Genomic DNA, 24,974 nt, shown 5'->3' with positions numbered 1-24,974 from the left:
AGAAAAGAATATTGACCAGGCTGCGCTAAGTCCATTCACACTGGACATTGCATACATCACAGAAGCTTGGAGTGGTCACTGAGCCCAGACGGTGAGACAAGGAGCCAAGAGCACTGGAGATCAGTCCAAAGAGCTGCTGTCTCTGGGATAGTTGCTGCCCTTGCCCCACCCACATAAACAGAAAAAGCCCTAAGGGGTTCCAACCTCCCAACACAAAGTTCATCTTGAGAACCCAAGTGTCATCTTGAAACCTTCATGTGGACAAACATGTCTTCCATTCCTTGAGACAAGAGCCTAGGTAGACCTTCTACTTAGAAGCATAAGAATAAGAAGCACCCATACTCCTCCTGAGTGTGAATCCAAAAGAATCACAGTCAGCTATGACACTTGCGCATCCATGTTTATTGTAGCCCCAATCACGATAGCCATGTTACAGAGTCAACAGAGTACCCATCCACAGGTGAATGAATAAGAAAATGTGTACTTATGTGGGGGTATATGTGTGTATGTACAGTAGAGTATTGTTTACTATAGAGAAGAACATCATGTCATTTGTAGAAAAATGGACAGAAGCAAAAAAAATCATTTTGCATGAAGAGAGCCCAACTCACAAAGATAAATATTACATATTTTCTCTCATGTATGAAATTTGGGGAAGTGTAGGAGTAAAGGGACCGCTATCAGGAAGTGGATGAACAAATGAAGCAAACAGCTTAATTTTCAGAATTACTAGGCGGGGAAAAAAAAAAAGAAAGAAAGAAAAAAGGCAGCTCCCAAAGTAAAAGAAAGGGTTATCCTCAAAAGTACCAAGTCAAGCAAAGAAACCAAAAGCAAACAGAACCATTGAGAAACGGGCAAAGGGTTTAAACACTTGTCTCTCTACGGGATACACCTGTGATGATTAAGAACAAAGATGAAAACATACAGCATCTATTATGGTCAGAGAAATGCAAATCAAGACCACAGTGTGACCACACCCACCACCTTTAGGATGGCTTCCACCTCTCTGCTCTCCTCTCCAGACTTGGTGGAACCTTCTATGACCTTTAGTACCCCTGTCTCTCAGCAGTGATGCTATCACAGTTTGCCCATAGCTGACTGTCTCTACCCTTGGTTTGTTTCTCTGTGAGCTGGCCTGGGGGCACTATGCAATCCTAAGTAGCATGTGTTCTGTGCCTCTTACACACAGGGCAATTACACCCTGAGATTTATTTCTAGGTCTCGTAACCACACTGAAATACAATGGTTCCTGCCACACTATTTTTTTGGGGTGCGGGGGGGGGGACTGAATCTCAAGAGAGATGTTGCTCAAGGTCACATCAGCAGAGCCACTCCTGGGGTCTAACTTGTCGAGCTCTAAAGCCTGTGTGTGTTCTTCATCAAAAATAATTTGAGAAAATTAGATGGGGGGAGGGGGGGGTCAGAACTATGGGATCCAAAAACGGAATCCACCACTGTTACTTACTTCAGCTCTTGACCAGATGTGACAACTCTTTACCCTGAGTGACACTCAATTGTGCCTTGCCATGGGCCACTTCTCCATTGCCTTACCGTTGGTCGCTTCCATATGATGCCTTGAGTCTCTGGGGAGCCTGGTCCAAGATCTCTGTACCCCAAAGCTGACGGACATGCTGGGAATTCTGGGTCTTTAAATAGGACCCCTGCATTCAAGCATTGCTTTCTCAGGGTCTCAAAGTCCTGGCCCAGATACTTCACAGCATTCTGGTTAGAGCCAAGACCCTCAGCAACTGCACGTTGCTTGGATACTCCAGCTGCCAGGGCTGCCATAGCCTGGCTGTGAGTCCTGTAGGTGACAGGAAATCAGGGCTTCCCTGTCTTTTCAGACATCTGCCCTATGGGGATGCTGCCTTATAAGGCAGCTCACAGGGAGGTGGAGCATGCAAACTTTCCAAAAGAACATGAGTCATAAACCGGATCAAATATGTACCCAAGGTACAGATAACTCTGCCCCACCTTCTCCTGCTGCTCACAAGCTATCAGATGCCACAGTGGAGGCTATCAGAAGTCTCCAGAAGCTGGATAGGGCAGGGATGACTTCTCCTACAGAGGCTCCACAAGGAGTGGCCCTTGCCCACAACTTGGTTTTAGTCCAGTGGAAATAACTTAGGTCTGTGGGTCTCCAGAACAGAAAGAGAATAACCCTCTGCTCTTTTATCTTTAATTTGCCTGCATGTATACCTGTGCACTAAATAAGTGATCTGTCCTTAGAGGCCAGAAGAGGGTACCAGAGTCCTCAGAACAACAGAAGCTAACAGCTGTTAGCTTCCAGGTGGGTGTTAGGAATCAGTCTTTGGAAAAACAGCCAGTGCTCTCTCAAACCCTGAGCCACTGCTCCATCTCCAACTTCTGCTCTTTTTAGTCACATGTGTTCATTTGTTACAGAAGACACAGGCAACCAATACAGTGTGACAAAAATTCTCTGAACCGCTTACCCCACACACAGTCTCCCCATTAGGCTGCATTATTGTCACCATCTCTAAGAGCATTCTGGGGGCTGTAGGACGCCTCAGTGGATAGAGGGCTTGCCACACAAGCAGGACAATCTACATTGAGAGGTAGAGATGAGAGGATAAGGAGTCTGAGGTCACTGTGGGCTAAATAGTGAGTTCAAATCCAGCCTGGGTTACATGAGACCCTGTCTCTAAAATGAAATAAAACAAAATATAAAACAATTGTGATTCAGCAGTTCTGAGATAAGTCTCAAGAACCCGCACCACAATCTTTAGACCAGTCACCCACAGATGACTCTAAAACAGGGGTTCACACCGGACTCTGAACCTGCTAGCCTCTGACGCCTGCCAGTCTTCAAGCTGAAGGTAATTTGTGTGTTCAGTCCTGAGTGAGCAGAAAACACATTTACCTCCCAAACATGAAACAGACAAAAACGGTTTCCTGCGATTCATCAGAAATACAAGGTCAGCATGACCTTCAGGGGCTCAAGGCAGTTATCGGAAAGCTTTGGCTCCCCCATGCCTCGGGAGCCCCCTTTACTCCTCAGTACTTCTTTTCCTTCAGATCAACACTCACTCAGTGTTGGGCTCATTGGGGACTCACAGCTAAGTTTTCACCATGCACAGGCTGACCCACCCTTCCTCTAAACCAGAACCCTAGCTCCATCCCATACTCTGAAGTTGCCTGGAACACTGGAGATTCTAGAAGCTCTGCAGCCCTAATTTTTTTTGGGGGGGTGGGGGGGTGGGGGGGGAGGGGGGGTTTATTCCTGACTCTATTGCCCAGTTATCTGAAATTTGTGCTGAGTCACAGGAACCAGTGGTCGTTTCGAACATAGTTTTGTTTGTTTGTTTGTTTTTCGGTTTTTAGAGACAGGGTTTCTCTGTGTAGCCCTGGCTGTCCTGGAACTCACTCTGTAGACCAGGCTGGCCTCGAACTCAGAAATCCGCCTGCCTCTGCCTCCCAAGTGCTGGGACTAAAGGCGTGTGCCACCACCGCCTGGCTCGAACAGTTTTCTAACCATCACCAGCAAGCTAAGAAGAGCACAGGCTAGTGGGAGCCCTAGCACACACAATGACCCTGCTGACTTTGCCACCTGTCCCCATGTCTCTCCTTCCTCCATGTTCTTCTCCAGGAGCATTGCTTTCTGTTTAGGGAACACTGTGTTTGTCCCACCTCAGGGTTTTGCATGTGCTGTTCCTGCCAGACTGAAATACTCTTCTCTGCCACCTGCTCATCCTTCAGACCTATGCCTCAGGAAAGGTTTTCCTTAACCCCACCCTCAAATTTAGCCCCCGCCCTTCACACTATCAAATGAGTAGGCAAGGCCTTGCCCAGCACAGACTCCTGCCATCAGTGAGTTAAAGCCCCCTGCCCTGTCAGGCTTTGCATCCCACAAGGACACTTATCAGGACCAGTTTTATTTGTCATTCTCTGGCTCCTAGGACACTCCCAGAAATACAGTAAATACTTGTTATATGAAGAAACAACCACATATCTAGATTTCCAGTAGATAAATAGATAGAAGCAAGATATTACAGACCTGGCAACCTCATACAGGGTCACTAGTCAGTTAATAAAGAACTCATGGGAGCTTTTTTTTTCCTTGTGTTTCTTCCCTGTGCTTCCCCAAATCATCCTCCCCCCTCCAGACTGACAAAAAAGAGCAAGCCCTTCCTTCCTCTTCCAAGCACAGAAGCTGCACAGCTGGTAATTCTGCTTCCCCACGAGGAAGCTCACTTGGGGTTAGCCATCTATTCTTCCTTCCCACTCCCCTTTCCTAAATTGCCTCATTCCCGATCCAGATGCTATACCAAGAAGCCTTTCCTCATCAGGCAGGCAGGTCTGAGCCACTGCAAATAGAGCCCTCATTTGCCCAGTCACGAAAAAAAAAAACAAAAAAACAACAACAACAAAAAAAACCTGGTGAATGGAATGGGGAGGCCCCGGCTCAGCAGCCTCTCTCCAACAGACAAGTCTACCTGTTATCCAGCCAGGATCCAAGGAGGAAGCAACCTGTACCCACAGTCTCTGTCCATCTGGACAGATGTCTTCCCAACCTCATGCTGGAGACAGCTGCAAGAGCCAAAGCCAGCTCCCTGCCAGGAAGCCTCAGGATCCATTACAGAGGCAAGGAGCCTGGCGGGCCCCTACTTAATAAAAGCACCTCTTGGCAAATAGCCCAAGTGCATATCAGCCAAATTGGCTCCTGAATCTCACCTACAGACAAACCCTCTTTGACTACAGGGAGCCAAGCAGTAATGTCCCCTCAGCAAGAAAGATCACCCTGGTTGCACCCATGGGTCCAAGCATGCTTCTCAGGCAAATAAAATGTGTAAAGCTCGTCTTGTGTACCTATAATGCTGAAAGGATGGGTAAAAGCTGGCAGATTTGTCTCCTGAGCCTCCCATGTTCAGAAAGCTAAGGGAAGCAAGAGTTGGACTCGGTGTCTAGAGCATTTTGGGGGTTCTCTTACACGGCTGGGAAAAATCGAAAGCTGTACAGATGTTTTGGAAAACAGTCGGGCAGTTTTGCAAAATGCCAGATGTGGAGTGATACCATAGCTCCCAGCAGCACTTCACAGTTAGAGAATAGAAAGTCCGTCCATGCCTTGTCCATGGATGCTTGCACAATGAAGAGTTCCTCACGACAAAGGGGAGAAACAAGCACACACCAGTCAGTGGGTGAGCAGACAAAAATGTAGCGCATCCCGAGAATGAGAACAGAACAGTATTTAGTCATAAACATGAATGCAGAGCCTAGGTGTGATGTCACACGCCTGGGAACTCAGCACTAGGGGGCAAAGGCAGGAAGACTGTGAGCTCAAGACTAGCCCAGGGGACCCAGCAAGAGATGGGGGAGGAGGGGTAGCTTACAGTACATCATTCATCTGACATGAACAAGGCCCTAAATTCCATCCCTCAAGAGTGGAATACTGCTGCGTGCACTGAAACTTTATGCAAATTAAATGAAGGTAATCACCAAAGACATGTTACTTTCCAAGTCACTGTAATGATACATCTAACAATTGAGTTCCAAAGTTTTCATTCTTATGGCAGGGAGGGTGTGACAGAGCTGAGCAACTCACATCATGGTAGTCCCAGAACAAAAATGGCTGACTTCTAGAAGGTTCTTCCCATTTTCTGATCTCCAAGCCTTCTTAAACATGGGGCCATCTATATTCAAGGCAGGTTCCCATGCCCCTACCCCCCACCCCACCCCCAACCCCTGCTTAGTTAGCAGTCTCTGAAAATGCCTTCACATACCCAGAGTGCTTATTCTTCTTTTAGGCGCTCTTCAATCCAGTCAAGTTGACATCAAGATTAACCATCATGTCCAGTTACATGAGACTCTCAGACCTGGCGAAGCAGTAGAGACAGAAAGTGCCTGCCAGTAACTGGGAAGATGGGAGATTAGGACTGACTGCTACTAGATACACAGCTTCTTTCTGTGGTGATGGTCTTAGCTAGGGGTGATGGTTGTACAACTAAAACTCCTCCTTTAAATGTGTGGCTAAAAACAGTGATGCTTGTGTTGTGTGCATTATATCTCAACACAAAATCTAAATAGATCTGAGTATTCTGACTCATGCCTAGAATGTCAGCACTCAGCAGCCTGAGTTACAGAGTGAATCTGATGCCAGACTAGATGACATAATAATGAGGGCGGGGTTGTGGGAAGGACAGAAGGACAAAGGAGGGAGAGGGAGGGAGGGAGGGAGGGAAATATTATGTAAGGGAAGACTTGCAATAATGAGTGCAAGACTGGCTTCTCATCTGCCCAGGACATCAAATGGCTCATTATGCTGTAGGGTACTGGGCTGTGTGCCGAACCTACTCTAGCTACACCAAAGAAAAGAGAAAGTTGACCAAGTGACAGTATTGGGGTATATCCCTCAGCAGGTCTGTGACATCACACATGTAACCTTGGGGTTATACCTCAAGCCCTCATCTCTGGCAAGAAGAGACTAAATCAAGCCCAGTTGGAAGGCTGGCTAAGATTGCCCTCCAGTGGCCAATGCAGGTCCAGCTGAGCAGCTTGGCTAAGAGAGGGTGGTTAAACCCTTCAGTAGAATAAACTGGATCTATACAGGACGTTTACATTGCATGACTGATCAGATTCAGCACAAGCCCACAACCAGACTCCTCCAAGGTCACTCGGGTAGCAAATTCCAGGTCAAATCTTCTAATTTGAAATCTTGTTATCTTCTCACCACTAAACCTACAATTCCCAAGGCATCTGAATATCAGGATCAGATGGAACGCACCATCCATGATAGCACCAGGAGGGCAGGGGCCACAGATGATCAAGGGAATGAAATGACAAATGAACACAGCCTGCCCCTGCCAAACCATGGCAATCAAGGGCAGAGTGATGGAGTTTGAGGTCCATGAGTACAAGGAGGGATTCAGGGAAGAGGTTTCCAGTTGTCAAAGGGCTTAAGGGAAAGGATGTGGGGAAAGGAGGTGAGAAGCAGGCATGTGAGAAGCAGGATAACAATGCCAATGAGGAAGACCCTGCACACAGCACTGCATGCAGTGAGAAAGACTCTGCACACAGCACAGCCTGCAGCAAGGAAGACTATGCACTGGGCACTAAGAGTGTATCTGTGATGCACTGCAGTGCAGTGGAGGAGGGGCAAGATGAAGAGGTGTGGAGGGATCCTGATAGCTCTTACCTGGCAAGGACATTTTCTCATAGTTAGAAGGCACCTCCTGAAACCCGACAAGAACTGGTCAAGATCTAAATAGGATAGTGTCAGCAGGGTTGAAGAAGGGAGAAACTAGTTCCCAAGCTGCCATCTCTGTGAGGCTATGGGTGATAGGAGATGGGTAAAGACAAAGAGATGTGGCCAGGTTCCTCTTCCACCCCACCGTGTGTGTGTGTGTGTGTGTGTGTGTGTGTGTGCGCGCGCATTTCTCTCTCTTTCTCTCCCTCCCCCTTTCTTTCTTCCTCTCTCTCTCTCTTTCTGTCTTTCTTTTGGCACAGAGTTCCTAAAACCCCTGGAATTTCCCAAGCAATTAAAAATAACAGGAGCGTCTTTTGTGCCAATAACAAGTCTTCTATGCAAGTTCCTAACACAGAGCTCCTAAATCCCTTGGAATTTCCTGGGTGGAAAACATCCTTGCTTTTAATGAATTGTCTCTGGGTGGGCTTCTGGATCAGGAGTGGTTACAAAAAAAAAAAAAAAAAAAAAAAAAAAAAACCTAAACAAACAAACAAACAAAAATCAAGAAGGCTACTAGGAGCCTAGAACTTGCACTAGTGTCATGTGTTCCAGGAAGGAAAGTTCTGAATTGAGTTACTCTCCATCCTGGTTATATTATGAGGGCAACAATGTGGTTGGAAAGCCTCCAGGCTAGACCATGTGGTGCTAGGGAGGTGGTACATCTAGAGAGGGCTTGGAAGCTCCACCCCCTCCCCACACACTCAGCCCCAACCACAACCCAGCACCCCTTCCTGCTGGCTACTTATGAATTGTATTCTTCTACACTAAACTGGTACCTCAGTAAGTACACCTACTCTGATTCAAGTAAGATAAGCTATTCAGATCAATGAGATGAATGTCTTAGGAACCTTCTCTTGTGACCAAGTAGTACAGGGGGTGGCAGTACATTTAATGTAATATAATCTCATTGCTCGGGAGATTGAAGCAGAAAGACTTGAGTTTGAATATAGCCTGGGCTATACAGCAACACAAGACCTTATCTCAAAAAAAATCTTAGATTTGATCAAGTTGAACAGGAGTGGGCACAGGGGTACCCAACACTAGCAATGAGATGTAATGAGTGGGCAGTCTTGTAGGTCTGAACCTTGACCACAGAGGGCCTGCAGAATCTAATAAACTGTAAGACACACAGCTTGTATTAGAAAACTGGTCAGTGTGAGGGGGGAGCCCAGATCTGGGGTCAGAAGCAGAGTAGACTGTAAGCTGAGACAAATGGGGAGTGCTTCCAGTGTCTCTCAGCATCGTCAGCCTGATCCCACACACTGGGCCAGCTCAGAAGTCACTGTCTAGGGAAAAAGGGAAGATGCTGGCATTTCCTCTGAAAAGAAACTGCTCACGAGGAAAGCAGTGGCACAGGCTGGGACTTCTCAAGGTTTTAGAAAAGGCCCTAGAGACAGGAGCTGGGGTGCTTTACAGTCCCAAGCCCTTCACAGACTCCCCTTGCAGTCTCAGGCTGAGCACATGGACTTGGAAGTTGTTCTTGCTGGGCACCTCACTTGTCTTTAGTCCCTGATGCTAAGTGGTCACAGACATACCTGAATCATTAACCCGTCCCGAGGGTTCTAGTTATTCGTGGGTCTCAAGGGAGAATCTCACCTGAAAAGGAACATGGGCAAGAGAAAGGATGAGACCAAGGGAATACATACTCGTCAAGGTCTCATTTAATGTGAAAGAAACTCTCAACTTATACAGGGAAATGGGGAGGGAGTTACAATACGAGGAAGAAGAGCAGTCCATATCAAAGTCAGCCATCTGGGGAGACATCTTGATGGGACATCCTTGTGGTCCTTCTCATATCGAAGTCAGTCACCGGATGATGAGACCCACACTCTGCCCCAATGCTTTGGTGCTAAGTGCTCTGGTCAAGAGAGAGAGTGGGGCTGGAGGGGCAAGCGACTCGAAGAATGGAGACAAGACAGGGTGTGTGGTCAGGTCTTAATTCTCGTCCCGTCTCCTCCTGTCTCTCTTTCCTGTCTCACTCTATTGAAAGGAAATCTGGGGTATTTATCAACACAAGCAGGAGAACACAGGTGAAAACACTTTACCACGTGCACCATACAGCTGAGGTCACTAAACAGCAAAACAAGCTATGTGGGATAAACAATATACTTATCAGAGTGTGCTTCAGCTGTTATAGGCTTTTAAAAACCAAGTCTTTCATCAGGGTATATGGTTCCAGATGGCTGCAAAGTTGATCTAGCCGCTTTCTACTAAAGTTGGCTCCCAACAACCGGAGGGACATCCTGTGGTTTTATCTCATTCCAGTAAGCTGCTGTTCTGATATCAGGAGCAGACAAGCTGCACTTCCTTGTGGAAGCTGCATTTCCTCAAGCTTAGGCAAATCGTGGGAAGAAGATTTCAACTGGTCTCCAACAAATCATTTCTCCTCCTTCTTCTCCTCCATCACCACCACCATCACCACCATCACCATCACCACCACCATCACCACCATCACCACCACCACCATCACCATCATCACCACCACCACCATTACTTCCACCACCATCATCACCACCACCACTACCACCATCACCATCACCACCACCATCACCATCACCACCACCACCACCACCACCATCACCACCATCACCACCACCACTCAATTCAGCTCTTTGAAACAGTCTTTACTCTGTTACCTAGGCTGAGCGAGTCCAGACTGTATACTCAGGCTGACCTTGAAATGTAGATAATCCTCTAGCCTTGGCCATCCACGTGCTAGTTACAGATGTGAACCACCACATCTGGCTTCTGCTTTTCCTTTTACAATAAAGTTTGATGAAATTAATGTGCGTATTCACAGTCTCTTACTTACTGTCCCCCCCCAGGCAGATTTTCAGGATAAAACAAGGCCAGGACCCCTCAGGCCCCTAACATTATTCATCCAATGGTTGACTCTGAGTTCTCCTTGCATTTGACCTGCAAGTAGCAAATTAGACACCCAGGTTAGTGACCTTTCCTCCTAAAATGGCTGGGTTTGGAGGGTGGATTCCAGAAAGGAGACCCTAGAAGAAGCCAGATGAGATTATACCTAGAGTGTAGGGAGAGGCTGGCCTCTGCCAGGAGTGCAGCAGGCCACAGGTATGACAGCAGATCCAGTTGGGAGGGAGGTGTGGGCGCAGAACCTGGGAGTTCCAACCTGTTTGACTTTCTCGTGGAAATAGGTATTCAGGCCATTATGAAAGCATGAAAGGGGGCGGGGAGGAAAGGGAGAGAGAGGCTGAGTCTAAAAGAAAGAACAAGTTACATAATTATAGAAGGCAGCATTGGGGGGGCATTTGAGTTGGCAAGCATTAATTTAATGTGAGGCCAATCCACATGTGTATGATTTATCTATTATTACTAATTATCCCAAACTTAATGGTCTAGAACAGCAAACATTTATTATCCCACAGTTTCTGAGGAGAATGAATTTAGGGGTGGCTCTGGTCTGGAGAGTCTTTCAAGGGGCTGCAGCTTTGAGAAGGTACGGGGAGGAAAAGCGGCAGAAATCAACAGATGGCATGATGGGAGAGGAGGGGGCTAGAACCAAGATGGCGCACACGTGTGGTTGCCACGGGGGTCACAGACATACTTGTGGCCTCAGTGTGACTTTCTATGTGCAACTTGTGTGTCCTCATGATACAGGGACTGCCATATTTCAGGTCACATGATCCTGAGAGCCTGAAGTGACACATAATTATTTATGATTTATTCTACTATTAAAGAAATGGCTGGCTGGGCAGTGGTGGTGCACACCTTTAATCCCAGCACTTGGGAGGCAGAGGCAGGCGGATTTCTGAGTTTGAGGCCAGCCTGGTCTACAGAGTGAGTACACTGCTGCCTTGTGAAATGCTAAAACAAGATAGCCTGAGCCACCTGAGAGCAACTCTTTCTTCTCCGAAACCTCCAGGGTAACTGTCAGTGTAGAGGAGTAGGAGATTGAGACCGATTTCTCAATCCCTGCACGACTGACTTTATGTTCTGGGTGACCACCAAAAATAGCAGGATAACTGAGTGACCAGTTTACTGGCGAAATAGAATAATTTGAAATAGAGTTGATCAAAAAGAAAACACACGGAGAAAATGGAAAAGAACATAGAAGCAGTAAGGCAAATAAAAGAAGGAAGTGTTAGGTGTAGACACCAATAAATCAGTAGTTCTGTCAGGTCTTAGTAACAGCATAAGTGTACTTAGGATCAAGTGAATTGTTTGGTGGTGTGGGGGTCAATATTGTCAATCTGAGACAATTCATAATCCCCTGGGAGGAGAGTCTCAATGAGGGGTTGTTCAGATTAAGCTGGCCTGTAGGCATGCCTGTGAAGGATTCTGTTTCATGCTAGCTGAAGTGGGAAGAGCCGTTCCACTGTGGACAGTGGATCCTAGACTTTATAAATTCAGAGGAAGGGGTGCTGAGCATTAACAAGCATGTATGCATTAATTTTCCTCTCTGTTCTTGACTGTTTCAAGTCTCCCCTCCCCCCCCCTTCCAGAATGATGATATAACCTGGAATTGTGAGTTAAATTAGCACCTTCTCTTTCCAATTTGTTCTGTCAGGTTACTTTATCATAGCAACAGAAGCAAAGCTAGAACCAGCGGCACTCGGTGTTGTACACACTGAAGTGCGCCACCACCACCATCTATCCACGGAAGTATTTCTAATCTTTCCAGAATGAAACTCTAACCATACGGAAAACAAACAAACAAAAACTGTTACTTGTCTCTCTGCCCAGCCTCTGGCAGCTACTGTTCTACTCTGGGACTACATTTTTGACTCAGTTTCTCCTTGTTGGCTATCGGGACTGCTTGTGTGTACATGGCAATGTATATGAATGCAATGCAATGAATCTTGCATAGACAGGATTCAGTCCACTGTAGAGTAAACAGGACTGTGGATGGATAGGGTAGTGACAACTCATGCTTGTGGGGCTTGGCCCTGCACCTCCTAGGCTCTGAAGCTCAGCAGACTCACCAAAGACCTAACAGGGCTTCCTCATCACACAGGTGCTAGATCCACAAAGTGTTTTCCCAGCCTGGCTGCTTACTGCTTAATATCCCTAATGAGCCCTCTGTGTAGGTCCTGCATGTATGTAGAGGTGTGTGTGTGTGTGTGTGTGTGTTTGTGTGTGTGTGTGTGTGTGTGAAGGCTGGAGTTGATGTTAGGTGGCGTCCTCAATCACCATGTATCTTGGCTTTTGAGACCGGGTCTCTCACTGAACCTGGATCTCATTGGATCAGGTAGACTGGCTGGCCATCAAGCCTCAGGGAGCCCTGATATTTCTACCCCCCCCCCCCATTGTTGAGACTATAGGTGCTTGCTCTCTAGATTTTATACAGATTCTAGGGATGCAAACTCAAGCATTTCACCAAATGAGATGCTGTGCCATCTCCCCAGCCTAAGAAAAGAATTAAGGAACCAGCTTTGTATTTTAGTTTTGCGATACTGCATTTGTTTTCTTCCGCTATGCTTTGTTTGTGACAGCATCAGTGTAGTGTGCTCTGTCCCCTTTGCCTTGAACTTAAGAACCTCCCACTTCAGCCGCCTGAATATAGGAGCTACCACATTTGATTTATTTTAGTGATGTTTAACGGCACTTTGGGGGGGGGGGGTTGAAGATGGCTACATTTTCATTTTGTACAAAATTGTAAACATCATATTATTAATTAATTATAACCCTGGGGTACTCGTATATTAAGTTGGTTATTTCAAACGTGCGCAGAGGAGACCAGGAACACCTGCCCTGTTCTCTCTTACATAAACCTTAGCATGAATGAAAGTCAGGTAGTTCTAGAAAGGGTTTTCAAATGTGCAAAGCCATGTCCCAGGGAAGATAGACAGCAGGACTGAATACCATTAAAGGGGAGGTGGGGAGTGATGGAATTGGTATAGAGACCTAAAGACAGATGCCAGATTGTGCCCAGTTAAGTTCTGTTAAGTTCTGTTAGCAAGGATGTAAACCGTACAGCTAGATATTTAAACTGAGAGCAAAGAACACAACCCAGCTAGAAAAACTAAAACTGAAGTTGCCATTGATAAAAGACATTAAAAAATCCCCTTACCCCAGAAGTATGCCAACGCTGTGCACAATGCTGAAGACTTTTGGAGATATCATGCCACCTCCCACTTAAAACCAACTCTGGATAGCTCAGCTCTCCAGAACCGGGATTGTTGCTTATTATCTGGGGTCCTCTGCAGAAGCATCGATTTCTCAGAATTCTAAAGAGAAGAAAGTAATGTGGTATTAATTAAACTGCTCCAATCCAGACATTTTCTACAGGGTATAATCACTAACGTGTCGTTAGGAGAGCAGCAAAAGCCAGGCACTCAGAAATTGTAGGTAAATCCATTGCATGACTCTTCAGAACTGATGGAAACACAATTTACTCTTTTTTTGTTTTTGTTTTTGTTTTTGTTTTGTTTTGTTTTGTTTGTTTGTTTCTCTTTGTAGCCCTGGCTGTCCTGGAACTCACTCTGTAGACCAGGCTGGCCTCAAGCTTGGAAATCTGCCTGTCTCTGCCTCCCAAGTGCTGGAATTAAAGGTATGTGCCACCACTACCTGGCTTACTCTTTTTTTTTTTTTTTTTTTTTTTTTTTTTTTTTGGCCTTGTCTGTATGTGAAAATAAATCCATGGTTAACAATCTTCTAGCTAACAATAGCAGAATAAATCAAGACAGTTTTCATTATACAGTATGCTCTTTGTTTTTTATCTGAATAGGAAGAAGGGAGAGAAGACTGCATGGCTCTACTTTTTGGTACAGAAGTTGGAGATCTGTGGGTGGTACTGAGGATAGCATGAAAAGGGGCCCCAGGCACTGGGGAGGAGAGGCTTTCTGTGACATACCCCAAATATCTGAGTATCTATAGTTGTCAGGAGCCTCTGCCTTCTCTATCTGGCCTACTCTGTCCTCTAGACAACCTACTTTTAGACTCTTTGGGTACCAAGTATAGAACCTCTCAGACAGTTTGCCAAGTCTCCCAATGTAAGACCCTGACCCTTGGTCAGTGGTACTTACTTCGGGATGCCCTCGAGTGAGATACCTAGATGCAGACAGATGCAAAAGCAAGAGGTTTGTTTTCTGGTGCATTGGGGTCCACCTTCAATCAGTCCCTGAATGGCTATTACAAGCAACTTTTATACTTTTTTAGGGGCACAGGTTACATCAGCAAGGTTACAGTTCAAACTTATAGGCTAAGCATATTGAACTTTAAATCTATTGGTTAGCAAGCATGGTATGCATTTGAACTCTATGACTTTCCAGAGGGTCAGGTGACTTATCAGTCAGTACATTCTGAGAATTTTTTACTCAGAAATGATCCTATGGGTGGAGAATGGAATTTGGCCTAGCCCTGAACAGAGACAAGTGGGTGTAAGGCTGGTGAAAGTCCCTAGGGCTCTTCACCAGCACCTGAAATAATTTCCCTTGTTGTTGAAGCTAGCTTTTAAGCCTCTTGAGAATAGCCCATGCAGTGAGACCCAGATTAGAGTTAGAGGCTGGCATAGTAGCACAAGATTCTGTCAAAACCACAAAACAAAACTAGAGAGATGGCTCAGTGGTTAAGAGCACTGACTGTTCTTCCAAAGGTCCTGAATTCAATTCCCAGAAACCACAAGGTGGCTCACAATCATCTGTAATGGGATCTGATACTCTCTTCTGATGTGTGTCTGAAGACAGTGACAGTGTACTCACAAAAATAAAATAAATAAATCTTACAACACACACACAAAATTTGTGCAGGATTGCCTCTAATACCTTTTTAAAATTGAAGACATAAAAGTCCAGTTTCCGAAAAACAAAAAATAAAAACAAAAAAACTAAGCTGGTAAGTGGTGGCGCACACCTTTAGTCCCAGCACTTGGGAGGCAGAGGCAGGTAGAGTTCTGAGTTCCAGGCCAGCCTGGTCTACAGAGTGAGTTCCAGGACAGCCAAGGCTACACAGAGAAACCCTGTCTTGAAAAACAAATAAACGAAAAAAAAAAAAAAAAATCCAGTTTCTAGCCAGGCTCTGGTGGCACACACCTTTAATCCCAGCACTTGGGAGGCAGAGGCAGGCAGATTTCTGAGTTCAAGGCCAGCCTGGTCTACAGAGTGAGTTCCAGGACAGCCAAGACTATACAGAGAAACCCTGTCTCGAAGAAAAAAAAAACAAAAAACAAAAAACAAAAAAAAAAACCAAAAAAAAACAAAAAACAAAACAAAACAAAACAAAAAACAAAAAAAATGTCAAGGATGGCTGAGATGGTTCAGTGGGTATAGGAACTTGTCCCAAGTTCAAGTCTTAGAACCCACGTTTGTGGAAGCAAAGAACCAGCTTCTACGTTGTCATCTGACCTCCTCCACACCTGATAAGTGTATGCACTTTTAACTGTTAGCTCTCAAATCCCAGGCAAAAGGCTGATGTGCCAGTTTAACAAGTGGAACCTGACCTCCTGACTCTGCCTGCATTCTTCTGTCCCTCCCGCCTAGCACGCCCCACCCCCACCTTAGACTCCTCTAGTCCAGGCAATGGTCTGTCCTTCCCTATAGACTCCACACTTTGTGGTTACCTGGCCTTTTTGGTTCACTTTCCTGGCCACTTTCTCCATCATACCTAGGAGCAGTCATGTTCTGTCCATTTTATTTCCTTTTTTTCCATCCATAACCTCCTACACACACACACGTTTTAATCAAAACTACAGAAGAGTTGAGGGTATAGACACTTGGTTTTGTTTTGGAGCTGGATTGATGTGTGCAGTTAGAAAGGCTTACTGCTTTTTCAGGAGATCCAAAATGTAGGTCCTTAGTGCATATGTAATTCTGTATCTCTCCAGAGATTCTGATCTGGACTCCATAACACCTAAACTTACATACACATAACCACACACAGTGTTCTTAATGATTGAGCCATCTCTCAAGTTCCCTCTTTTTTGTTGTTGAAGCAGGGTCTATGTTATTGAAACAATCTATCCTGGCTTTGAACCCAGGCTTCTCCTACCTTCCAAGTGCTTATTCCAGACACTCTGTAGACATTTCTACTTGATTTCGTAATACTATTCATATTTGTTTTCTTTCTTGCATTTGGAGAACGGTAACGCAGTATTTAATGTCCCTCCAATCTACTAATAAAAGGGTTCCTTTTACCTGAAAAATTGGCCAGCTTTGTCTCATTGTCTCTATTGTAAAGCAATGCCCTAAGACTTCCAGACCTTTTAAATATCTAGTCTTCATTAACCTTCATCCAATAGTTTTAGCTATTGGTGATCATTTTCTAAATTGTTACTGCTAGTCTTGGCAATAAAGCCCAAACCAAGCCAGGTAGTAGTAGCATGCAGCTTTAATCCCAGCTCTAGGGAGGCTGAGGCAGGCACATCTCTGAGTTCTTTAGACAGGCCAGCCTGGTCTACAGAGCAAGTTCCAGGACAGCCAAGGCTATCAGACAAACCCTGTTTCAAACAGCAAAAAACAAACAACAACAACAACAACAAAAAAACCCAACCAACCAACCAAAACCCAAACCACCCCCCACCCCCACCAAAAAAAAAAAAAAAAAAAAAAAAAAAAAAAAAAAAAAAAAACCACCCACAACAAATAAGCTGTTACTAAGAACCAGCTGAAGGACTTTACACGATACCAAGCTCTGCAGGGCCTGGGAAAACCCAGGTTCGTCTTCATCATAAACCATAACACACTGAAATCACCTCCTCACCAGTGAACCCAAATGGCTTCATATTTGTTTGAAACAGTGTTTTTTTTTAATGTATTTATTTTATTCATATGAGTTCACTATAGCTGTCTTCAGACACACCACGAGAGAGCATCAGATCCCATTACAGATGGTTGTGAGCTACCATGTGGTTGCTGAGAATTGAACTCAAGACCTCTGGAAGAACAGTCAATGCTCTTAACCACTGAGCCATCACTCCAGCCCCCAAAATACTGTTTTTAATAGTGAATAAACCAAGGTTATTCAGTGGCTACCCTGAAGCCTAGATCAGTTTGGGGAGAGGGGCAGACAAGGAACACATGAGTTTTGAAATTCAGGTCAGTTCAAAACATCCAAACCAGGACCTTGAAGGACGACAGTGGGCGCGATTTAAAGGCACAGCATCTAGAGCTTTTAGTGAAAAGAATGAAATCCCAAATTTCCTTTTCATTTCTTTATTTTGGTTTTTTTTTTTTTTTTTTTTTTTTTTTTTTTTTTTTTGGTTTTGTTTTGTTGTTTGTTTTTCGAGACAGGGTTTCTCTGTGTAGCCCTGGCTGTCCTGGAACTCACTCTGTAGACCAGGCTGGCCTCGAACTCAGAAATCCGCCTGCCTCTGCCTCCCAAGTGCTGGGATTAAAGGCGTGCACCACCACTGCCCGGCTTTTCATTTCTTTAAATGACAAGAATTATTGTTGAGCTCTTGGGAGTTGCTCTGGCATCCCATAAAATGAGGTCCCAGGATCCGATTCTTCCTGGATGGGAAAAGCTATAGTCTTTTAGAAGTCTTTGAACCTTCCAGTATGGATTCCCCACTTGTCGGGGTTCAGATCCCATCAGCTATTTCCCAGAGGAAGGTCATCAACACTGACTTCTATTCCCAAGACACCCACTCCTAGATTGGGAAAAACAAGGAAGCACAGACAACAAACCTACTTAGCTTGGATCAGCTGGAGAGGGAGGCCTGGCGGCCTGAGTTAGTCTCCCAGGGGTATAGCCTAAGGGTACAGTCTGAGATTGGGCCCCGTAGGGGGCGGACCCTAGTGGGCGTGACCTAGTAAAACACCGCCTTCACCAGCACTAAATTTCCTGAACCTGGAGCCATCAAGGTTAAACTTGACCTAGTCTTCCCCTGGAAACTGGTTCCTTGTCAGGAATTAAGATGAAAACTCTCTTGACCCGTAAAGATATTCCCCCATGGCTGAAAGTTCCTGAAGACCTGGAAGATCCAGAAGTATTACAAGTCAACACGCAGGTGCTAAACTCTCTGTTCGGTGAGTAGCAAGTCTTGACCCGGCTGCCAAGGCCCAGGCTCCAGGTCTTGGAGCGCTCATTTTCTTTCCCCAATAGGCCCAGAGAGATCTCGAATGCCTCACATCGAGCAGGTGAGCCAGGCCATGTTTGAGCTGAAGACTCTGGAATCTTCTGAATCTACCGAGATCTTAGTTTATGGCTCTGACAACAACAAGCTTCGGGCTAAATGGATGCTTCAGTCCATGGCTGAGAGATGCCGCCTGCGCCAGGAAAGAGGTGAGAGTCGCTAACTAGTGCCCTGAACCAAGGCGTGGTGGAGCAGCCTCCTCCGTCCACCGCGCTTACCTCACTTTTCACATCTCCGCTGCTTGCATCCCTCGAAAGATGCCTTGCTTTGGGCATCACCTGGGACTCCTCCTTGGTCTCTGGGCTGTCTCTATGTTTTGGGAGTTCGGGGGCGCAGAGGTAAGTCTAAAGTGAGAAGAGGTTGGGACTTGTCCCTCTGGGCAGGGTTATCGGAGATAACACTGTCCCACCCTACCCCCATCTCCAGGCTTTAGGAAAACCTTAGAACTGGCCCAGTGGTGCCCTAGTTCTAATTAGAGGTCTACAAAAAGGTGCTTAAAGAGACGGTGAATTGGGCCGGGCAATGGTGGCTCACGCCTTTAGTCCCAGTACTTGGGAGACAGAGGCAGGATTTCTGAGTTCGAGGCTAGCCAGCCTGGTCTACAGAGTGAGTTCCAGGACAGCCAGGGCTACACAGAGAAACCCTGTCTCGAAAAACCAAAAAAGATGGTGAATCATGCAGCCCCCCTACTGTTGCACATCAGTTAATCCTCCCGTTGGTGTTTCTCATGCAGACATGCGCAAGCTGGAGGAATCCATGAAGGTCCTGGAAGTAGGCGAGGAGTGAAGCTAGTTTCCAGTCATTGTGACTCCCACCTGGACACAAGCAGTGTTTGGTTCTGACATGATTTTTAACTTTGTTATATCCTTCAAGATATTCTTGGACCCCTGCTGTGTATTCTGATGTGAATGTCTGCGTGCCATCATTAAAATATGAAAAGAGCCCGGACCCTTTTCTTGGTGTCTTTTGTATCCTTGTAAATGCCTGAAAGGACTGTAGCTTGTAGGATCTTTATGTGTCCAACCTGATGTGAAACACCGTCTAGCTTGTAATATGGGATGTTAATTGCTTCGTTAGGGTATGTGGGACTCTCGATGGTTAGAGAGCCACCAACCAAAGTATTTCAGTTTTTACCCTGGTGGAGACCAGTTTGATACTCAATGTGGAACAAATCCCACGTGGGGAGCCTTCTGGCTTTAGGACCTTAGGCAGGTCATTTAATTCCTTTCCCGGTCCATATGTCTTTCACCTAAATATATGTAGGGTCTTGGGAGGCAGGAGGATCTGCGAATTCATGGCCAGTCTCAGCTACAAAGCAGGTTCTAGGCCAATTTGGGCTAAGTGGAGCCCTGTCTCAAAACAAAAATATATACATATTCCTGTACATCTACATGGACATGTGGGGGGCTTAGAAACAAGTGCGTGTAATAAATGCCATTGACAGCAATGGAAGAAAACCCTTATCTTTGGAGATAAGTCTGTTTCCACTGCATAACTGCTCTCCCTTTGGTGATCAGTAAGGAAAATATTCTGTCTAGCTGAGCATGACTCCACCATGCTATCCTCCTCCCACCACTTCCCAAGTGCTGGGATTATAGGCTCGAGCTACCACACCCAGGGCCAAGAAGTCTTCATTGATTTTTTTTTTTTCTCATCAATTAAAATATCCCAACTCCCTTTGTCCCCCTTCTAAGGCTTTAAGTAATCTCGCTCTGTGTGTAGTGGGTGTCTTTTCTGCTCTAGTTATCCCAGATACCGAGCTGGAAGATCTTTTGCTTTCTTTTTGTTGTTTTGTTTTTAGGTAGGGTCTTAACTCTTTACCCCAGGCTGTCCAGGAACTCCCTATTTAGTAGATCAGGCTGTCCTTGAATTCGCAGAGATTGCCCTGCCTTTATCTCTTGAGTCCTGGGAATTGGGAGCACCCGCCAGTTTTTGCTAGTCTATGATAAGTATCTGCTGAGAGCCTCTCCCTACCCGCAGCTGCGTTCTTCCTTCTTGGCCTTTACAAACCTCACGTGTTTTTCGAGACAAAGTTTCTCTTTATAGCCCTGGCTGTCCTGGAACTTGCTCTGTAGACCAGGCTATGTTTTTAACGATTGAGGCATTTCTTCAGCCCCATAATAAGTATTGTTAGTCTATGGATGAGAAGCTATTCTTATTCCAATGCTGAGTGGGTTAGATTTCTCCCACCTCGCATCTGAAGCAGGAACTCTAGCCTTAACCTAGCCTCCAAGATTCAATTTGGGAACACTCAAAAGACAACACCCTAGGCTCCTTTATACAGTTTTCCAGTGTTATTGGCTGTCACACATCCTGTGTGTTGCTGGTAAGACAAAAGCTTGCTAATGTACCAGTCTCCACTGCTTTAACACTTTGAATCTGTCTTTGAGAATTCTGACCTGAACTTTCTGGACCATTCAGATATTTTGAAGGAAATATAAAGTTTGGGTTTACCTTGTTTTTCAACTATTTTTTAGATTTAAAAAAATGAGCCAGCCGGGCGGTGGTGGATTGTTCAACCTTAGATTATATGATCCTACCATCCCTGATAAATCTCTTAAATGATTTGAATTAAGAATGCTTCTTTGAGCCGGGCGGTGATGGCGCACGCCTTTAATCCCAGCACTTGGGAGGCAGAGGCAGGCGGATTTCTGAGTTTGAGGCCAGCCTGGTCTACAGAGTGAGTTCCAGGACAGCCAGGGCTACACAGAGAAACCCTGTCTCGAAAAACAACAACAACAACAAAAAAAACAAAACAAAACAAAAGCCAGGCAGTGGTGGTACATGCCTTTAGTCCCGGCACTTTGTGGGAGGCAGAGGCAGGTAAATTTCTGAGTTGGAGGCCAACCTGGTCTACAAAGTGAGTTTCAGGACAGCCAAGGCTATACAGATAAGCTCCCTCCCTGCCCCCCCCCCCAAAAATTGTATGTGTATGAGTGTTTTTCTTGCATGTATATCTGTGTACCATTTGTGTTTCTGGTGCCTGAGAAGTTAGAAAAAGGCATCTGATTTCCCTGAACCGGAGTTAATGAGCCACCATGTGGGTACTGGGAATCAAACCCAGGTTTTCTCCAAGTGCAACAGGTATTCTTAAAAACTCTTTCTCTAGACCTCCCCCCCACCCTTTTGTTTTGTTTTTTTTGAAACAACCCTGGCTGTTCTCAAACTCACTCTGTAGAACCAGGATGGCCTTGAACTCACAGAGATCTGGCTGCCTCTGCCTCCCTAGTACTGGGATTAAAGGCCTGGGCCACCACCACCCAGCCTGCCTCTATTTTAAACTGGGTCTTGTGGTATATGTTACAATCCCAGCATTTTAAAGTTAGAGGCAGGAGGATCAGGAGTTTGAGATAATTTTCAGCTCTTTGGAGGTCAGCTTTAACTACAGGAAATCCTGACTTCACACAAGCAAACACAGGCATGGTGAGGGGAGAGGACTGTAAGAGATGTGATGGAGCTTGCCCTGCATCCCTGAAGCTATGAATTTGATTCCTGGCACTTCAAAAACAGAAGGTGGCTGATAATAACACTCTTTGGAAGGTAGAATCAGAAATTCAGGGTCATCCTTAGTTATATAGTGAGCTCAAGACCACCTTGAGTTACATGTGAGCTCTATTGTTTCAAAATTTTTGTTTCTCTCAGGAAATGTAAGTTGTTAAAGCAAGTACATCTTCGATTAACTAACTAAACAGAGATAAAAGACTTCCTATTTGGAGTATAAGGGAAATTTGTTTCCACTCTAGATTACAAAAAAAAAAAGCTGTCTAAACTCGAGGTAGTGGTACACACTTTTAATCCATCACTGGGAGGCAGAGGCAGGTAGATCTGAGAGTTTGAGGCCAGCGTGGTTTACAGTTCAGGTCAGGCAGGTGTATACAGAGAAGCCTTGTCTTGAAACACTGTAGTGCCAGGGAAATGTTAGTGATCCCCAAAAACACACACAGGAGCCAATCTGATGCAACTCACAGCCGGGTTTTTATTCTATTCAAGCTAGCTTGGGCTCCCCTCCCAACCATTGTCACAAAGTATGGTTTTGGTGGTGGGGGATCCCCGAATGTCTACAGGGGCAAGGCTTTATAGAAAGCAGCAAGCAGGGAATACGTGTGCAAGCATCCAATTGGAAAGATACTGTGCCCTTTAACACAATTGGCTGGTACTGGGAATCATATCATAAACTTGACTTCTGGTCCCCTCTGCATTGGTCATGGGGGGGGGGCTTTTAACCTGGGGTGCAGGTTTGTTGGGAGAATAAGCTGGAAACTCTGGTCTTATTGGGGATAGGCTCAGGTTTTGTTGGAGGGCAACTTGGAAACTAATGCTAGGTACCAGCCTATTCGTTTACCTGAGTTCAAACTTGGATCAGGTTCTGTAAAACAGAGTCTGAACTTAAAAGCTTGGGTATCTCATACCACCCACATTCCCCCAAAACCTCAGTCTGCCTTGCAGAATTCCATCAGTACAGGAGGATCTTGTGCCCCTTATGGTGAAATAAAAGCCATTTTTAAAGTAACAAAGGCCTGGAATGGAGAGCAGTCAGCCAACTGTTTGGGGAGCTGGGGTGGGGGGTGCTTGAGACAGGATTCTTCTATGCAGAGATCCACCTGCCTCTGCCTCCCAAGGGTTGGGATAAAAGGTGTGCACCCCCTTTGTCACCTCTGCCTGGCCAGCATTCTTTTAGCCAACTGTGGTATTTTACCACAAAGAGCTGAACCATTTCCCTCCTGACACTTTGGAGCAAACATTTCATTCTTCAGAATCAAACTTCAGTTCTTCAAAATTAAAACAACTTTAATTTAAAAATTTAATTTAAAATTAAGTTAAATTAATTAATTTAACTTAATTTTAAAACAACTTTTTAAAAACCATTCTTTGTTTCTTTTTCACTATACACAGCAGTGGATTGATTACAAGAGAATATTTTCTTTTCGTTTCTTTGTTTGTTTGTTTGTTTGTTTTTCGAGACAGGATTTCTCTGTGTAGCCCTGGCTGTCCTGGAACTCACTCTGTAGACCAGGCTAGCCTCAAACTCAGAAATCCACCTGCCTCTGCCTCCCAAGTGCTGGGATTAAAGGCTTGCGACACCACTGCCTGGCTTACAAGAGAACATTTTCATGCAAGTGTACCAGGCACTTGGAGTGTGCCCCTCCCCAATTCTCCCCTCCTCCCATTATTCATCTTTGTCTCTGATACAATTTCTGCTTCTTTCTAGTGGTGTGTCCATCTGTTTTGTTTTGTTTGAGACAGGGTTTCACTATGTAGGCCTGGCTGTCTAGGAGCTCAGAGATAGCATGCCTCTGCCTCCCCAGTGTTGGAATAAAGGCATGCACTATGACTGACCATCTTTGATTTATGTGTTTTCAAGTAGTGCCACTTGAGAAAAAAACAGGCACAGCTCCCCTTTCTGAGGCTGGTTTAGTTTACTTAATAGAATCACATCAGCACTAAGAATACAGATACTTTAATGAATCGAACTGATTACAGCCCCCCTTCCCCCCCAACTACTTAATTTTAAACTTACATACATTTTAAACAAACACTACAGGACTGAGGCATGTGACCAGTGTGCCTGGAATGGTGAGGCCTTGGTTCAGTCTCAGCATTGCAAAGAAAGAAAATTGAAAACTTAAGCAAATATTGCATTCAAGTGAACCAACTCCCATTGGGCGGCACCTGCAGCCACTTAGCCTAAATTCAGTTCCTGAGACCCTTTTGGTGAAAGGAACCGGCTGACTTTCACAAGTTGTCCTGACACATTTGTCATGGCACCTACTTATCCCCACTCCCATACAGACATACACACACACACACACACACACACACACACACACACACACACATCCTAATGTGATAGAACATCTATTATCAGTTTCATGTTCATCTATTTTCTCCTTCCCAGCAATGAAAAAGCTTTATTTTCCTGTATATATTTTCAGGTAGGTTTGTTTGTTTATTTATTTATTTATTTATGGTTTTTCAAGACAGAGTTTCTATTTGGAGCTCTGGCTATCCTGGAATTCAATTTGTAGACCAGGTTGGCCTTGAGCTCAGAGATCCATCTTTCTCTTCCTCCCCAGTGCTGGGATTAAAGTCCTGTAACACCACTTTGAGGCTTCCAGGTTTTTTTAAAAAGGGGTATTTATGTCTTAATTTCTTCCTCCCTATCCCCACCCATACCACTGTGTAGGGATGACAGGAAGTCTTGCTGGAGGTAGACCTCTCCTTTCATCTGAAGGTTCTGGGGTTAAGACTCAGGTCATCAGGCCTGGCAGAAGCTGAGTTATCTTGCTGACCCTGTTTGTTTTTTTGTTTTTTTGGTTTTTTTGTTTGTTTGTTTTTTGAGACAGGGTCTCATTGTTATGTAGCCCAGTCTGACCTTGAACTTGTGGCAATCCTCTGGCTTTAGTCTCTTGGTTGCTGGGATTATAGGCAGGGTCCACCACCCAGCCTGAGTTCATCAATTATAAGTGTGTATTCTCTTTCCCCATGGCAGATTTCCCTACAGCTAATTTCATTTAATTAGCTCTCTTTCAAAGGGCCATTGTATATTCCTGACCTTTTGTCTTTACAGATGTGTGGAATTCCTTGACTACTGTTGTTTTGTTAACGTGTCCACAGGCTAAATTCCTATTGACAAAGCTGCTGTTCTAAAAGAGGAACAGAAAGGAGCTCCAGGGATTCACCTGTGGCGGACACCTTTCTGGTGTGCTCAGGGCCTCGGCTTAAGTGTTCAGCGCC

At 45.3% G+C, this 24,974-nt stretch overlaps 2 protein-coding genes across 2 annotated transcripts in view; one reads left to right on the top strand and one right to left on the bottom strand.

The window, feature by feature from the left end:
• The window catches only part of LOC117712807 (calpain-8), a 69,001-nt gene extending 67,171 nt beyond the window's left edge, over positions 1 to 1,830 (bottom strand). Inside the window, 1 exon segment of the mRNA XM_034508957.2 lies at positions 1,552 to 1,830. Coding sequence (XP_034364848.1) covers positions 1,552 to 1,788 — 237 coding nt within the window. The 5' untranslated portion in view covers positions 1,789 to 1,830.
• A 16,137-nt stretch (positions 1,831 to 17,967) lies between these two features.
• On the top strand, positions 17,968 to 19,178 carry LOC117712743 (developmental pluripotency-associated protein 5A-like). Its single transcript, XM_034508861.2, has 3 exons — positions 17,968 to 18,132; positions 18,209 to 18,388; positions 18,973 to 19,178. The coding sequence occupies exons 1-3, from the start codon at positions 18,021 to 18,023 to the stop codon at positions 19,023 to 19,025; spliced, it is 345 nt and encodes a 114-aa protein (XP_034364752.1). The 5' UTR covers positions 17,968 to 18,020; the 3' UTR covers positions 19,026 to 19,178.
• The last annotated feature ends 5,796 nt before the right edge of the window (positions 19,179 to 24,974 follow it).

The sequence above is a fragment of the Arvicanthis niloticus genome, chromosome 7, assembly GCF_011762505.2.
Source record: "Arvicanthis niloticus isolate mArvNil1 chromosome 7, mArvNil1.pat.X, whole genome shotgun sequence".
Classification (NCBI taxonomy): Eukaryota; Metazoa; Chordata; class Mammalia; order Rodentia; family Muridae; genus Arvicanthis; species Arvicanthis niloticus.
Note: the sequence above shows the minus strand (reverse complement) of the source record. Positions and strands in the feature narration are given on the sequence as shown.

Coding starts and splice junctions, on each gene's coding strand:
- LOC117712743 (XM_034508861.2), top strand. CDS start 18,021: ATGAAAACTCTCTTGACCCGTAAAGATATTCCCCCATGGCTGAAAGTT. Junction 18,133..18,208: donor GGTGCTAAACTCTCTGTTCG/GTGAGTAGCAAG, acceptor TTTCCCCAATAG/GCCCAGAGAGATCTCGAATG. Junction 18,389..18,972: donor CCGCCTGCGCCAGGAAAGAG/GTGAGAGTCGCT, acceptor TTTCTCATGCAG/ACATGCGCAAGCTGGAGGAA.